Here is a 15,900-nt window from a genome sequence, read left to right as displayed (position 1 = left end):
GCTAAACAAAGTCTATCAACATTAAATGTCTCTACTTTATTTCCTCTTACTCCTTAACCCTTTAAATTCTTTCAGCCTCTTCATCCCACTGAAATTGTTACCAATAATTTCTTAATTGCCAAATCCCATGGCCTTTTCTCAGTCTTCATTTTCTTTGACCCCTCTGCAGCCTTTGACGCTGTCGATTGCCTTCTCCTTAATACTCTCTTCTCTCTAGATGCTACACTCTCTCCTCGTTCTCCTATCTCTCTGCTCACTCCTCAGTCTCCTTTGCAGGTTCCTTATGAAGATCATTCCCTAGCAGGAGAATGACATTATAAGAGCTGTGTTTCATAAATATTATTTTAGTAATTTTGGAGAAGATAGACAAGAAAAGAGAAGTCAGGGAGAACAATTCAATTAGGAATCTGTAGTCTATCATGACCCCAGAGGATTCAAGTTGAAATATTCTATCTCCTGTTAAAGAGGTGAGGGACTCAGGATGCAACTTGAGGCATATATCTTTTAGATGGGGCTAATATGGGAACTAGCCACAGTCCAGTGTGATAAATGGATGGAAAATAATTGATGTGTGTTGGATATGGTTGTACAGGCCTGCAAATGAGGAAGCTGAGGCTGACAGATTTCTGGGGTCCATCAGTTCTGAGCTGCACTGGGTAAAGCCAATCAGGTATCTTCATCCCAAGGTGCAGAGGGGGGCTGAGATGACCCAGGTTGACACAGAGTAGGTCAGTGATAGGGCTACGCTGAGAGACAGAGACAGACACACACAAACATGGACAAATAGAGACAAAGAGAGAAAGATGTGAAGGAGTGTAATGTAAGATAAGATAGGAGCCAGAGCATAGAGGGATTTAGATTCTTGGCTTAGAATTTTATATTTTACCCTAGAGGCAAAAGGGATCCATTAAGGATTTTTCAGTTGGGGGTATGAGTTGGCAGGCATAGTCAAGAGTTTTATTTTAGAAGTATCAATTCTCCAGTTATATGGAGGATCGATTGGAGAGGAGAAAGTCAGAAGATGGGGAGACTAATTTGGAAGTTATTACAATGGTTCAGAAAAGATGTGATCAGGGTTTGATCCATGGTAGAGACTGTATAAGGGGAAGGAAGGGAACAGATGCAAAAGATAATGTGAGATTAAAAAGACTTGGCATTTGATTGGATGTATGAGTTCTGTCTTATGCTTTTACTCAATAGTAAAGGTGGCTTTAATAGAACTCATTCCTTCTTTCCCTTTGTCTATCTTTCTCAGCTTTCCTCAAAGTATAGTTCTGGTTCTAAATCCACAGGAAGGCATTTCTTGATTTCCCCAGTAATTAGTTGTCTTTTCCTCTTGAAATTGTTTTACATAACTTAGTATATATTTTGTAATAATTGACCTTTGCATGTTGTATCCCCCTCGTAGAATCCAGGGAGGACATCATGTGCATTTAATTATTTGTTGAATTAAATGTAAGGAGGAGCATCTAATAATTAGAGTTGTCCAGCACTGGACCTCTGGAGGTATTGAAGGAAAGACTGGATGCCTGCCTGTCAGGGATACTGTTGCAGAGATTCCTGCAATGAAGTAAGAGGTGGCTTATATTACTTCAGAGGTCTCTTTCAAGCCTGAGGTTCTTTGGGACTCTTTACATATTGCCCAGAAAAATAAATTTTAGGCCAAATATAAAAGGTGGTACAACCAAGAAATAGAAATGAGTTGAAAAGGTGTTGTGACGAAGTAGATGATAGTCTCCCCTTCTGTTACTTACTGTTAGGTACCTGTGGGGAGTTGTTTCTTCCTCTTTAGGACTCATTTTCTTCATCATTAAATAAGATGTACAGTCCCTTTTAGCATCCAGTGTCCTAAGAAGATATAAATTTGAAGAAATAGGCCTAATATTAGGTTCTTGAGAGAAGCTCTAGATTTGGAGGAGATAGCCAAGCTCTTAACGTTGATGTCGTGAGAGCTAAGTGTGACTTCCATCCACCCCTGTTCCTACTTATCCTTCAGGTTCTCTGACCAAGATGCATTCCTAGACATGCAAGCTCACGAATATGGACATGCAGATGCTCTTACCCTAGTCCTTGGGGACATGTTGCACCCCTCCTAGAGGACCTGCCCAGAAAGTGAGAATGTATTCTCATGGTCAGTGCCTAAGTGTGGGTAGGTCCTAGATCTATGAGCCAACTCTTGGATTTAACAGAGGAGATTATGAGATCATAGATTTAAAGGTAGAAGAGACCTTAGAAGTAACTTAAGTTACCTTTGCTTCACAGTTGAGATAATTTAGTCTCAGAGAGTTTCAGTGACTTGATGATGGTCCAGGTAGGTAATAAGTGTGAGAGATTGGATTCAAACCCAAGTGCTCTGGCTGCAATCCATTGCTTCTTCCATTCCGCCATGCTGAAGGAATGCAAGAGTAGGTAGAAACCTTAGGGTTAGAGTTAGAGTTTAAAGATCACCTATTCCAACTCACCATTTTGCAGAGGAGGAAACCAATGCCTAAAAAGAGGAAAGGGGACTTGGCCAAACTCAGAGAGTGAGTAAGTTGCAGCATTGGGAATACAACCCGGGGCTCCTAACTCCTTGCTTAGTGGTCTTTTCACTCTGCCATGAATAGCTAAGATGCCTCTCACAGGAGGAAAAACTGCTGGTCCCCAGGAGACCAAAGTGATAGTACCGAAGGGTTAGTTTCCTAACTCACAAAAGGACAGAACCAGGGCCATGGCTCCCCTTCCCTGGGCCCCTTTCTCCATGAAGAAGGGGGTCAGTTCCCTGGCCCTCTTCCTTTTTCTAGGTCCTGCAGTCATTCTATCCCCTCCGATTTGGCCTCACAGGAGGACCAGCTTCTAAGGCAAGGCACGGATCCATCACGTGAAAGCCAGATGTGAAGAATTTTCCAAGTGGTTGGAGGTGGGGGTGGGGAGAGGAGGAGTGAGGAGTGCTGATGCAGGGGGCTGTGTGTGTGTGTGTGTGTGTGTGTGTGTGTGTGTGTGTGTGTGTAGCTCTGTTTACGTGGCATCTGAGAGGGGGTGGAGATTGGTCTGGACACTGAGTGGAAGGGGGAGAGAAAGGCAGAGAGGCTCCCTGCAGGAGCAGCTGGGGACTCAGCTCAGCTCAGCTCCCATCGGACATTATAGATAATCGAGTTGTACGGTTCAGATGCTCATTTCCTGCACTATCTATCTTTCTTTCGAATCACTCAGTTATTTATACATAAACCAATGTCTGTTTGAAAGGCAGCAGATGCTAAAAATCTACAGCTTTTCCTGGGTGGGTGACATTTTTTGGCTTTTAGAGATGCTAGTTCAGAAGGAAAAGCACTTTACTGTTTGCTAGTCAGGCGACCTGGGTTCCAATTTAGATAGCTCATAACCCATGGCCATGAAGACTCTACGAAGAATTAATATACCATAGTATTTAATAATCAAAAGGGACTATAGAGATCATGTAGTCCAATCCCCTCTTGTTACAGCTGAGCCAATTAAGACCTAGTGAGGTAATGTTGACCTGTCCAAGGTAGGACAGCTAGTTAGTTAAAAAGAACTGGGATGAGAATCTTGGCTTCCAGATTCTCACCATACCATATTGCTTTTCCTTTCCCATCCTGTTTGCTGACCGTTAACATTTATGGGAGATCTAAGAGGAATGCATCTTAAACCCTCATGTCATCCTTATTGCAAGCTTCTCTCTAAATCAGAGAGGAGACCCAGGAATAGGGAAGGAGTATTAGAAGGGTTGGATGCTACAGAACTGATCATCCTCCTTCCTTGTCCCATATCCATTTTTCCTGGGTCCATGCTTCCATATGTATGTACATTTTTGGCCAAGGGCTTGTGGGAATCAGGGAAACATTTGATGAAGAGTAGTAGAAAAGAGGAAAGAATGTCACTGTGGGTGCTGGGACCATCAAGACTCATTCAGCCCATGTTTGTGTTGAAGCACAGTGAAGGAAAAATACTTGAAATTTCGAAGTCAGATATGTGTCCTATTTGTAACCCTTTTTCACCTCTCTATAGCAACATCAATAACAACTTATTCATTTTTACAATCCTCAAAAAACGTTCATTATTTTCTCCCAGTAATCCTGTGGAATGGGCAGGGCTGGAGTTAATTATTGCTTTCCTCACTTTTCATATAAGGAAATAGAAATTTAAAGAAGTGACTTACTTCAAATTAAAGACCATTAGCTGTAAGAGCAGGGGCTTAGAAGCCCAGTCTCCTAACTCCCAATTCAGCACTGTTTTCCCCGGCCCATCTCTGCAAGCGAATGCAGGATCAGGCAGCAGCAGCTGCAAACAGTAGGCTTTGTCTGTCCCAGCCCTACCCTATCCATGGCCCCTTGGAGCACCAGCACCTGTCTTTGGCTAGAGCTTGTGCAAGCTTGCTTAGCAGGGTGGATAAACGACTCCCATTCCTGCCTCATTTCTCCCATTCCATGCTTCCCAAGGCATCTCCCATCTGTGGATAGTCGGAGGTGGGGCTGCTCCCACAGGACTTCCCTCATGCCTCTAGGTGGTTCTGAATGCCCTGATGCTGTATACTAGACTACCCAGAACAGCCTCCCTTGGGTACCACCATCCAGGACTCATAAACTGTGTGTCCTGAGATGACTCAGCCCAGCCCCATGAGGCATGCTCTGTCCAGCACCCCATATCCTACTTTCTACCTGAATTAGGAAACTGGTGATCCCTGACTGCCTGGCTCACGCCACCCTGAAGGTCAGCTGCACATTCCATCCTGGAGCCTGGCTTCCCACACACATGCTTTGATTTCTGAGAAATTGAGCTCCTAGGGGACGTGGCCCAAGGGCAGAGGATGGGCCTGTTTTGTTCGCCACCCCCATCTTCCCCCTGCTATAGAGACAACAAAGGAAAAAGGAGCAGCATTAAAGAAATAGAACTAATAATGATGGTACAGAACTATAAATCAGAGGATCTGGGTTCTACTCTTAACTCTGTCATCAACTGATGGTTTGACCTTGGGCAAGTCACTTCTTTTTCTGAGCCTCAAGCCCCTCCTCTGTAAACTGAATGGATATAGACTGTGTGATCTCTTGGGCTTCCTCCTGCTATGCCATTCCATGTTTCTGCTATCCCAAGGGATAATTTTTCTGAAGAATGATTTTTGCCTAATGTATCATCCTTTTAGAGATGAAAGAGACCTTATAGCTAATCTAGTGACAAGGAATTCTTAACCTGGGGTCTGTGAACTTGTTTTCCACTTATTTTGATAATTGGTTTTCTCTGTAATTTTATGCATTTTATTTTATTCATTTAAAAACATGATTCAGAAAAAAAAACTTCATCAAACTGCCAAAGGAGTGTGCCACAATCCAAAAGAGGCGAAGAACCTCTCATCTATTCCAACCCTGGTGAGGAAACTGAGGTTCAGAGGGTAGAAAAATCTGTCAAACACATAGTAAGGAGTAGAGGCAGGCTCTGAACTGAGCCAGTATTTCCTACAACACTTTGAATTATCACGTAGCGGATGTTCCTCAAGTGCATCCCACTCATGGCGCTTAGTAGTCTCTGGAGACTGCACATCCCTTCCCTTTGGGGTCCAACTTCACTCAGCTCTCACCTGTAGTTCCAAGAAGCCATAACATGAACAATGGCCACATCCCAGCAAAACCGTCTGGGCAGAAGGACTTCATTGAATGGGAGTCTTCATTCCTGATCCTCTCTACCCCATGTCTTCTCCATCTTCTTTCCCTCCTCCTTCTCCCTTGCTCCCCCTCCATTTTCTCCTCCCTTCTCTTTCTCTTTACTTCTTTCCCTTCATCTCTTCCTTTCTTCTTTTCTCCCCATTTGGTTTCTAGATTTATTTTGTTTTTGTTTCTCTCTCTTCCTGTGTCTCTTTGTTCTCTCCCCAGTTGTCATTCTCCATCTCTTGTCATTTCATCTAATAAGAGGCAATAGCCTCTGTCCTCGTCTATCTTTTTTTTGTCTCCTGTCCCTCTCTATTCTCTATTTGCTTTTCACTGTCTTTCTTTTTCTTTTTAGTGTTTTGTTTCTGTGTCTAAGTATGTCCTTCTCTTTCTCTCTCTCTTTTTTTTGCATCTCTTTGTTCTCTGTCTATCTCCCTCTCTCCTCACCTCCCCATCTTCCATCCCCTCCCAACCCTGAGCCAACAACAGCCTTGTCTGCTTCCTGGCTGGAGGACAGGCATTTGAGAGCCAAAGACTCAAAGTGTGGATCCCAACTCTCCCCTCTGGATGTTGAAAGAAGGCAGGATGAATCCTTCCCTCTAGAGAGTGGACTGTGCTGTATGGGGGAGGAGACTGGAGTAACCAGATTTGTTCTATGCATCTGAGGAACTGGGAAATAAATCATGTTGTTGGAAAAACATTTCTTCCAACTCTAACGCTATGATCCTAAGAACTTATTTATTTATTTTTTAGGGCTCTTACTTTCTGGTCTACTAACAACTCTAAGCCAGAAAGGTAAGGGCTAGACAAATGTGATTAAGAGACTTGCACAGGTTCAAACAGCTAGGAAGTATCCAAGGCCTATATTTGAACCCAGGTTCTTCCAGAGCTGGGCCTGGTCCTCTATCCTCTGAGTCACTTAGCTGCTCCAATCCTAGGAATTAATGCAATTTTTTTAAAAAATCAAGACCAGTTCTAGTTTGCTTCCCATTTAATTTTGTCAAACAAGTGAAGGGACCCCTGTATTTTCTTGTATTTTCCTTATGGTCTGAACATTCTAATTTAAAGGTACCTCTTCTTGAGGGGCAGTGTATTGGACCTTGAGTTCAAGCCCTGACTCTGATACACATTAGCTGTATGACCATGAGAATAATCAGTCATCTTTCAACCTGTTCCATCAGCTTTAAAATGGAATTGTCTTTTCTTTCTCTGTCCTTCCTTATCAAATAATCCGACACAAGACTGGACAAACAGTAAATAAAAACTCCACAAAGACTTTGAATAGACTTCAGCTTGAAGGGCACTAAAAGATTGTCTAGTTACCTCATTTTACAGAAGAAAATGAGACCCCAAGAGGACAGATTACTTTCCCAAGGCATCAGCAAATCAGTTTCAAATTTGGGGCTAGAACCCAACGAATTTTCCACCATACCACTTGCCTGCCTCTTTTCAGATTGATTATCAACTAAGTTTTTATTAAGGACCTATTGTATGCGAGATACCAGGTATAGAAAAACACTGATATGAAACAATTCCTACCTCCTTTTTTCATCCCTAACCCTTGATAAACCATACCATACCATATCATAATTCAACTACTATCTCCAAGCCATTCAGGAAAGAACTGGAGCCAAATCCTACCTTTGGCACCTATTAGCTGTATGACTGGGTGTTGAAGTCATCGAAACTTTGGAGTTCCATTTGGGTGGTTTGTTGTTTTGGAGGGATATAAGGAAGGAAGAGTCAGGCTTGCTGGTTTTTGTTTTTTTTAAGTGCCAATACAAACAGTAGGGCCAAGTCCAGGAAATCAATCAGGATTCTGGAGCCTAGAGCACTTTGGGATTCCTGGGTCTCAGCAAACACTTCATTAGCCCTCATCCCACCCCCTCCCAACTCACTCCTTGCCCCCACCCTACCCCCACCCTGTGGCTTTTCCAGAGATCACACCAGCTTCTGCGCAGCTGGACATCCAGTGTGCCTTGGCCTAAGAAGGAGATCTAGTCATAGTGACTATTCTATTATTTCCTTTCTTTTTCTTGATGAGTGAGTTCCAGACCCTAATGACTTGCCTGGTGATCTAACTAATGCTTTCTCCCTCTCTTAATTCTGTTTCTCTGCTGCCTTTCTCTTTGGGGACTTGGAAGTATGGATGTCCGGCTGGGCCGAGTCTCCCAAGAGGGATCTCACAGGTACCACTCACTGCATGGATTCTGTGTGCTTGTGTAAGTGTATGATGTTGTGCCAGGATCCTGCTGCATGGACTTTCTGCCTGCCTCCAGAGAGATTGCATGTCACATTGCAGGAAGGCTATGGTACGGTCAGTCTGTGTTTTCCTAGGCAATCATTACTTTGATTACTGCCATTTTCTTATTCTTTTGCTTCGCAGTTCACTTTTAGGAGGCCCTCAAAAATGTACATATTTTCCCCAGCCCTGAGACTTTTGCTAGCAGTAATACTAATAAAAAAATAACCTAGGGGCAGCTAGGTGGCTCATTGGATTGAGAGCCAGACCTAGAGACGGGAGGTCTTAGGTTCAAATCTGGCCTCAGACACACTTCCCAGCTGTGTGACCCTGGACAAGTCACTTGACCCCCATTGCCTAGCCCTTACCACTCTTCTGCCTTGGAGCCAATACACAGTATTGACTCCAAGACAGAAGGTAAGGGTTTTAAGAAAAAAAAAAACAACAAACCTATTCATAGACTCTTTGAACAGCAAAGGACCTTAGACAATCGCCTCTGAACCCCTCAAATTTTTATCTCCTTTTTTTTTTTATCATTTGTAGTAGCCCTGAAAACCAGGCCGGGCATGAATTATTATTTCCATTTTGCAGAAGGCAAAGACAAAGCCCACAGAGGTACAGTAACTTGGTCACGGTCACTTAGTTTATTAGTGGGAAAGCTGAGACTTGAGCCCAGTCCTCCTGACTTTCAGTCTAAGATTGTTTCTCCAACAACATCTCTGTTACCTTCAGTCATAGTCTCCTTTTTCTGAGTGGCTCGGTCTCCCCCCCCCCCCCCCCAATTCTAAAGTAGAAAATAAGAAGGTTTATAGTCAATCTTTCCTCCCTTCTGAAGAAATAGGTAAGGAGAAGCCTCATTAAGACCATTTTGGGATGAGGGAGCAACATTATCCTGTATCATTTTTTAAGGTAAAGAAGAGAATGGGGTCCCTAAGAGGTTGCAGGGAAGCACCAAAGTTGTCTTTTTCAGGGCACAACCTGTCACACTAGGATGTGTGCTTTAGGAAGTCAATCCTTTTTTTTCTCTGTTTCCTGTCCATTGGGACAAGAAAAGAAAGAGAGGACAGAGACAGTAGAAATGTCATGGGAGTCTGCTCCATTTAGTCAAAGCTTTTTGTTGGAGACTTAAGGATTTCCAGAGAAGATGCAAACTTGGCCACAATGGGGGGAAAAATAGATCTTTTATGAAGGAATCACCTTCCCACCCACCAGGGAAAACATTTAACTTTAGACCCTGGAGGAGACGTAGAGGTATGCAGATGATACAATAGAAAGGGTGATCAACTTAATTAGTTGTGTGACCTTGGACAAGTTATTTAATCTCTAGCCTCGGTTTCCTGATCTGTAAGATGGGGCTAATAATAGAATCCACCTCCTAGAATTATTGTAAAGATCAAATGAAATAGTAGATGTAAAACTTTTTGAAAATTTTAATACTCTCTGGAAACCTGCTGTTATTGTTATTATTATTATTATTATTATTATTATTATTATTAGGCAAGGATTCATCAGCATCATTGTCATCCAATAGATAATAAGCACACTATCAGGTCTTCACGAGTCAGGATGTATAATATGATCATGCCCTTGGATGTGATGCTGGTCAGGCCCAGCAGGTGGAGGAAGGGGATTGAGGATCCAAACCTTCTTGGGCCGGGCAACCCAATTGTGCCAGGTCTTTGGTCTCTCTTTCAGTTCCTTGATGTGTCACATTTGGGCTACAACTGCTTTTGGAAGAAGGCCACTTATCTCATAAGGTAGAATGAGTCTCACTCAAACAGAACCAATTGGTTCCTACCACTGATGCCATAGTTGCGAGGATAACAATTTTCTGAGTCAGCATGGGACCTGGAAGCTTCTATCAAGGAAGATTCTAGATGTAGGGATTTCTAGAGAAGGGAGAGGAAAAGGGATATCAGGCAGGAGAAGAAGGGTCATCTCTAGAATATAGACAGAGAGCCTTTTGGAGAATGACCCTTCCTGGAAAAAAACAAAACAGACCATAGAAACACATCTCCTCTCTCTCCTTTCTACTTTCTCCTCACCTCCACCCCCAAAATAGATTCAAATACTTAGCTCCATCCTGCACAAGGGCTCCTGCCTATCATGGAAAACTCACTGGGCTGAGACTGGGTTCTAGTTCCATCTTCGTTATTCATTCACTTGGTGTGATGGCTGGGAAGTCACTTTCCTTTCTCTTAAGATGAAAGATGGCCTCCAAAATCCCTTTTAGCTGACTGTCAATGATTTTCTATCCTCTCCCCTGAAACAAGAGAGCAGGACCAGCCCTGGGCTAGGCACCGTGCAGGAATAAAAGCAGTGGACAGGGTCTCTGAAGGGACCTTTCCTCTTCTCCCTGGGAAAGAGGAGGGCTCTGTTACTCTCCGGTGCCACGTTTCAGCCCAGCTGGGCTGTTCTCCACATAATGGCTGTCCTGATGTTGTCTGTAATGAAGTGTTGGGTCCTGAGCTAATCGCTTGGGCTGTTTCCTTTTTTTATTCCCCTTTTCCATAGGCCAAGTGTGGAGGGACCTCAAGCTGCAGCCAACAACAATACATTTTATTCAAGAGACGTATAGCTTTTCAAACTGTGTCTGTGGGGCAGCCAGCAGTGGCCTGGCCCAGCTTAGGAAGAAAAAAAAACCCAATCACACAATATTTATTGGGGCAGATGGGTTCTCCAGGAGATCTGGAGGGAGTTTCTAAGAATCAAGTCCCATGGTGGGGATAGGGAGGTGGGCATTGTGGCCAGGAGATAATGGGATTTTACTTGAGGATGAGTCTTTGTAGAGAAAATGGCATATGATGAGTCATTTTCATCTCTTAGGAAGAGACTCTTGGCCAGGAGTTAGGGAACCCAGTTTTGCTACTAACAACTTTGGTCATCCTTCTTGGGACTTAGTTTCCCCATCTGAATAGTTGGCCAAACCCTTCATCTTTCCTTCTTCACAAGATATAGTGACCCTGATTTGGTGGAAAAGTGATACCAGATGCTGGGGACAATTTTAAAGAATGGTTGCTATGACAGCATGTTCATTGGCAAGAATGTTGGATTTGGCATCCATGTATCTAGGTTTGAACTCTAGATCTGTTAATGTGCTGCCTCTATGTCCTAGGGAAAGTCATTTCCTCATCTGTTAAAAAGAACTTAGCATCCCAGGCCCTGTATGTGAATGCTGGTACTGCCATTTATTTCCTGTATGATCTTGGATGAGTCACTTAATCTTTTTTTTTTTTTTTTAACCCTTACCTTCTATCTTAGAATCAATACTAAGTATTGGTTCTAAGGTAGAAGAACAGTGAGGACGAGGCAGTGGGGATTAAGTGACTTGCCCAGGGTCACACAGCTAGGAAGTGTCTGAGGCCAGAATTGAACTCTGGGCCAGGCTCTCCACCCACTGAGCAATTAGCTTCCCCACAAGTCACTTAATTTTGATGGGCTTTAGCTTTCTTGTCTATAAAATTGAGTGAGTGGCACTGGATGAATTCTAAAGTCTCCTCTTGATCTAGCTCTGTGATAGTCATAAGGTCCCTTCCAGACTGAAATCCACCGTCCTGTGAGCCCCAGGGCTCTTGTTCTTGACCTAAGATCCGGGGTTCAGGCAGGGGTTCAGTTCTAATGCTATCACATTATTTTTCCTCCAAGAAAGAAGAGTCTACTGGCATGGGCAGGATGAATCAGAAGAGAATAGACTTGGGGCATGGAAGAAGACTGTAATAAGTAAGCCAGGCCATGCAAGAATGAAGGCCTTGACTAGGCAGAAACGATGTCTTCTTGTTCAACTTGACTTTACCAGACTTTCCTCCAGGCCTGCTGAAAGCAAGATGACCTGCATAGGTCCTAGGATCTTGGCCCTTACGAAGTTGTTCAGCTGTTTTTCAGTTTTCATGACCCCTTTTGAGATTTTTCTTGGCAAAGATACTGGACTAGATTGCCATTTCCTTCTCCAATTCATTTTACAGATGAGGAAGCTGAGGCAAACACAGTAAAGTGCCCAGGGTCCCAGAACCAAGTTAAGTGTCCGAGCCCAGATCTGAACTCAGGAAGAGGAGTCTTCCTAAATCCAGGCTCGGCCCACCATCCACCGTGCCACCTCAGTGCTCCCACTCTTTGGAAGAGTAGCCACTAAATCTTTGGTTCTGAACCTTGTTAGGTCTCCCACAGGAACTGATCCCCAGGATGAGACAGAGCTCATTCTGCAGACCAGGATAGGGGGGTCCCTTTCCTAAACGCCCGTCACCGCCTCTCCTGCTCATCTAGAAACTCGAGCCGTCCCACTCATGGCCTCTCTTCTGCCCCAGCGTTCCCATTCCTGGCTGGGAGGGAGTCCAAGGGGGCCAGTATGGAATGATGTCACTGCAGGCCGAGTAGTTTCTCATCTGGATACCTGCTTCCAGCTCGAGTATCCAGGGCAGCTCCCACTCCGTGCAGTCAGCATGAGCATTGGGGCAGGTGCCAGAGTACTTACTTCCCAAGGCCTCGGGGAGAGAGACAGAAAGAGAGAGAGGGTGAGGGGAGAGGGGGAAGGAGGGAGAGGATGAGAAACCTTCATGAAGCCCTTACTCTGTGCCAGACTCGCTCGTTTTGTGTGTATCTCTGCTGTGTGTGTGTGTGTGTGTGTGTGTGTGTGTGTGTGAGTGAAGGTGCTGGGTGTACAAACTGGATTGTATGCTTTAATATTTTAGATTTATCCCCACTTGTTCATGTGTGGGTGCTTGCAAATTTGCAATAGATAAATTCACAAATATGCCCATCCACGTGCCTGTGCATTTCTGAGTGTGTGCTTGTGTTTATTACACACAAATGCAAATATGAGTTTAAATGTGCCCCATTTGTAAATGCCGTCTGTTACAAGTGAGTGTGTACGTGTAAATCGGTATATCGATGGGTAAGTGTGAGCGGGAATGCCTTTTGTGATTGTTGCCATGTATGTGTGAGTAGGTAGAGAAAGAGAAATCAGGGGAAGGGGCAGTATGAGGGGGGACAAGGTGTCTAGCAGCTACTTGAATCGCCTCCAAGTGGTGTGCTCATTTGGGTACTAAATGAACTTTTTCTACCTGTGCCACGGAGGCTCAGCCTCTAGAAAGTCGAAGCCAATTTTCCAATGAGGAATCTAAGGTTGAGGGAATGAGGAAAAGGATGGGGGTGGGAGGAGGCATATTTTTCCCCTCCTCTGTCATCCTGCCTCAGATTTTCTTGGCTTGGGTTTAAACCTTCTTGATTTTCCTCCAGCCCCTACCCTCATATTCTCCACACAGCCTGACCCCTCCAACATCTTTTGGCCATAAAGCCTCCCTCCTTTCCTCTATCTTTTCTTCTCTTCCTGGGGTCCAAACTTCCAAGCAGCTGATGCATAGAATTATCTCTCCATGTTACCTAATGAGCAACTCATCAGTTGGCAGATCTGGTGCTCCAGACCCTGTATACTGAAGTTTTTTTGTTTTTAACTGTGTAGGCTGTAAAGGAAGGTCTCACCTATATGACCATCTGGACCAAGACATTCCCCAAGGAATGTAAGAGATGGTGGGGAGTGTCTTTTTGCTCATCATTAACCCCTCCAGACAGGGAATGTTCACCCCCTCTTTGAAGGTCCCTGTGCTTCAGCCTCAGTGGGAGGTATTCCTTCCTCATTTAAGCAATGCTGTCCAGCTGGAAAAGGGGGAGACTCCAGGCCTTGTCTTAGAGGAGGAGGGAAGCTGCCAGAGCTGTTGGTTACATTTCTCCTTGACATTTAATCACAGCTCTGGAGTGACTTGGCCTGGGTACTGTTCCAGGAATATAGTCACTGTATACACACACAGAGTTTCTCTCTCTCTCTCTCTCTCTCTCTCTCTCTCTCTCTCTCTCTCTCTCTCTCTCTCTCTCTCTCTCTCTCTTTCTCTCTCTCTCTCTCTCCCCCACTCTTCCTCTCCCTCTCCCCTGGAACCATAGTTCTATAGTTGTGTGGTCTTTTTAGCTGTGTGCTGGAAGTATTGTGGCCTATTCCTGGAGGTCTTTCTCTCCTTTCTCCCTCACCCCTCCTTGGGTGGCTCCCAAGCCATGGGATCTTGCTGGTCAAAAGAAGACTGCAGATGGTAGCTCTAGTGTTGCAGGCTTTGGCCATTGGCTATCTAGCCCTTTGTGGAAGGACCCAGCTCATCATTGGAGGGTCTGCCTGAGGGAATAAACCAGCAAAATGACTCTGTTGAAGAAAAAACCAAACCACATATGGGAAGGCAAGAGGGTAGTGGAGCAAGGGCAAGAGTGACTCTGCCACTGGGAGAAAAGTTTGGAAAAAATGTAAAGCAGGGCTTAAAATGCACCAGGCCAGGGTGATGTTAATGCTGGAGGCCCACTGTGAGTGAAAGCCCAGCTTGGGCATGAATAGCTCTACATAGTGGCCTCTCCCTTCCAGAATTTATATAAGGGCTAATGATATATATTGGGGTGGGAGCATGAAAAATTCATTCTCCCAGGAAATGGATCTAGGGAGAGAATCCTCTCTGGAAAGTGCAAAGACAGAAGGAAACTCTTTCAAGCAAGGGGTTCCCAGCTACGCAGGCCCAGTTTACACCTCTTCTAGGAAGTCTTCCACAACCACCCTATCCCTTATGGATGCCTCCTTCCAGTGAACTTTGTAGCATTTAATGTTTCTAGCCCACCATTTATTGAACACTCCGTTTTTACGTCCTTTTCAGCTATTCTCTCATTGTTTCATAAGCATAAGTCTTATCTTCCCAACTCTCTCAGGGCCCTAGGCAACTCTCTAAGATTATAAATTGAAGAAAATATACCCAAGATGCATTTGTTGAAGCAGGTTCCTTTCCTGGGAATTCCTTACACAGTGAGATCACTATTATCCCTAGAGATAGCTTTGTCCCCAGATTGATTTATATTTATTGTATTCGACTGGATACAGCATTCTTGTTGTTGGCCGTCTTTCATGACCCCGTGGACCATGGCTATCCATGGGTTTTCTCAGCAAGGACTCTGGAGTGGTTCACCAGTTCCTTCTCCGATGGATGCAGTGAGTCCTTTATAGGAGCTTAGTAAAGATCTGAAGTCATCCTATCACAGATTGCTGGAGTTGGAAGGGACTTTAGAGATTGTTTTGTCCAACCCCTTTGATTTTACAGAGGTTGAAACTGAGACCCATGGAGAGAAACTGAGCTGCTTCACATTTGATTCCCAGGCCAGTGTTCTTTTCACTATCTCCTAAAGCCAAGAGAAGAAGTCCAGAGCAGGGCCTTCTAAATCACGGCATCTCATAAAGTCAGAGAAATCCCTGCATATTTGTTAGAGGAATAGTCTCTGCCTTTAGGTAGCTTAGATTCTAGTTTGGAAAAAAGACACATACATGAAAAGAAAGGGTTGGTATTAAATAGGGTATGCTAGGTGCCAAGCAAACCATCTGCTGGAATATACTTCTATATATACTGGAATAACTTGGATATATTTTAAGAGAGGGAGGGAGGATTTCGGTGGGTTTGGCTGGTGAGAGGACCCTCCCTGGAAGAGGTGGTACCTACCTTGTGATGGGGAAGGGGTCATCCTATGGTGGTGGGCATTGACTTCTGAGTGAGAACCTTCCACACGTACCCCCTTTTTCCCCCCTGAAAACTCTAGTCTCGAAATCCTGGAGCTTTCAATGAAACCCTGCAAAGCAGACCTAAGGAGGGAAGGGGCTGTGACCAGGGGCTCTCCAAGGGTGCTCGCGGGCTGGGGGCGGGGGAGTTTGGTCATTTTGCAATGACTTGAAATCTCTTTTGGCAGAGGGGCAGTTGGGAAGAGAAGGGGGGAGCCGGCTGATAGTTGGGCAAACCTCCGCTTTGGGGGCCGGGTCTTTCAGGGGGGGAGTGGCGTGGCCTGAGCTGCAGCAGGCTACGGGGCAGTGAAGGAGCCTTGGGTTTCAGTGGGGAAAGAATGCAAGCAAACTTTTGGAAACTTCAGTTAGGGAGGGCGGGAGGAAGGCAGGCTGTTAGTAAGACTCTGGCTCCGGGACTTCGTTCTTCAGTTTCAAGTAAACAGTCCCCCAGCCCGCCC

General features: G+C 44.6%; 1 protein-coding gene across 3 annotated transcripts in view; it reads left to right on the top strand.

The window, feature by feature from the left end:
* Nucleotides 1-15,900, top strand: part of SH3PXD2A (SH3 and PX domains 2A) — a 348,301-nt gene that overhangs the window by 236,717 nt on the left and 95,684 nt on the right. The window contains exons 8-9 of one of the 3 annotated variants that reach the window (XM_044665543.1): nucleotides 15,207-15,227; nucleotides 15,374-15,378. The exons of the other annotated variants lie outside the window; for them this stretch is intronic. Of the exons in view, the coding sequence (XP_044521478.1) occupies nucleotides 15,207-15,227; nucleotides 15,374-15,378 (26 nt within the window). The remainder of the gene's footprint in view (nucleotides 1-15,206; nucleotides 15,228-15,373; nucleotides 15,379-15,900) is intronic. 3 annotated transcript variants of the gene reach the window in all.

The sequence above is a fragment of the Gracilinanus agilis genome, chromosome 2 (genome assembly GCF_016433145.1).
Source record: "Gracilinanus agilis isolate LMUSP501 chromosome 2, AgileGrace, whole genome shotgun sequence".
NCBI lineage: Eukaryota > Metazoa > Chordata > Mammalia > Didelphimorphia > Didelphidae > Gracilinanus > Gracilinanus agilis.
Note: the sequence above shows the minus strand (reverse complement) of the source record. Positions and strands in the feature narration are given on the sequence as shown.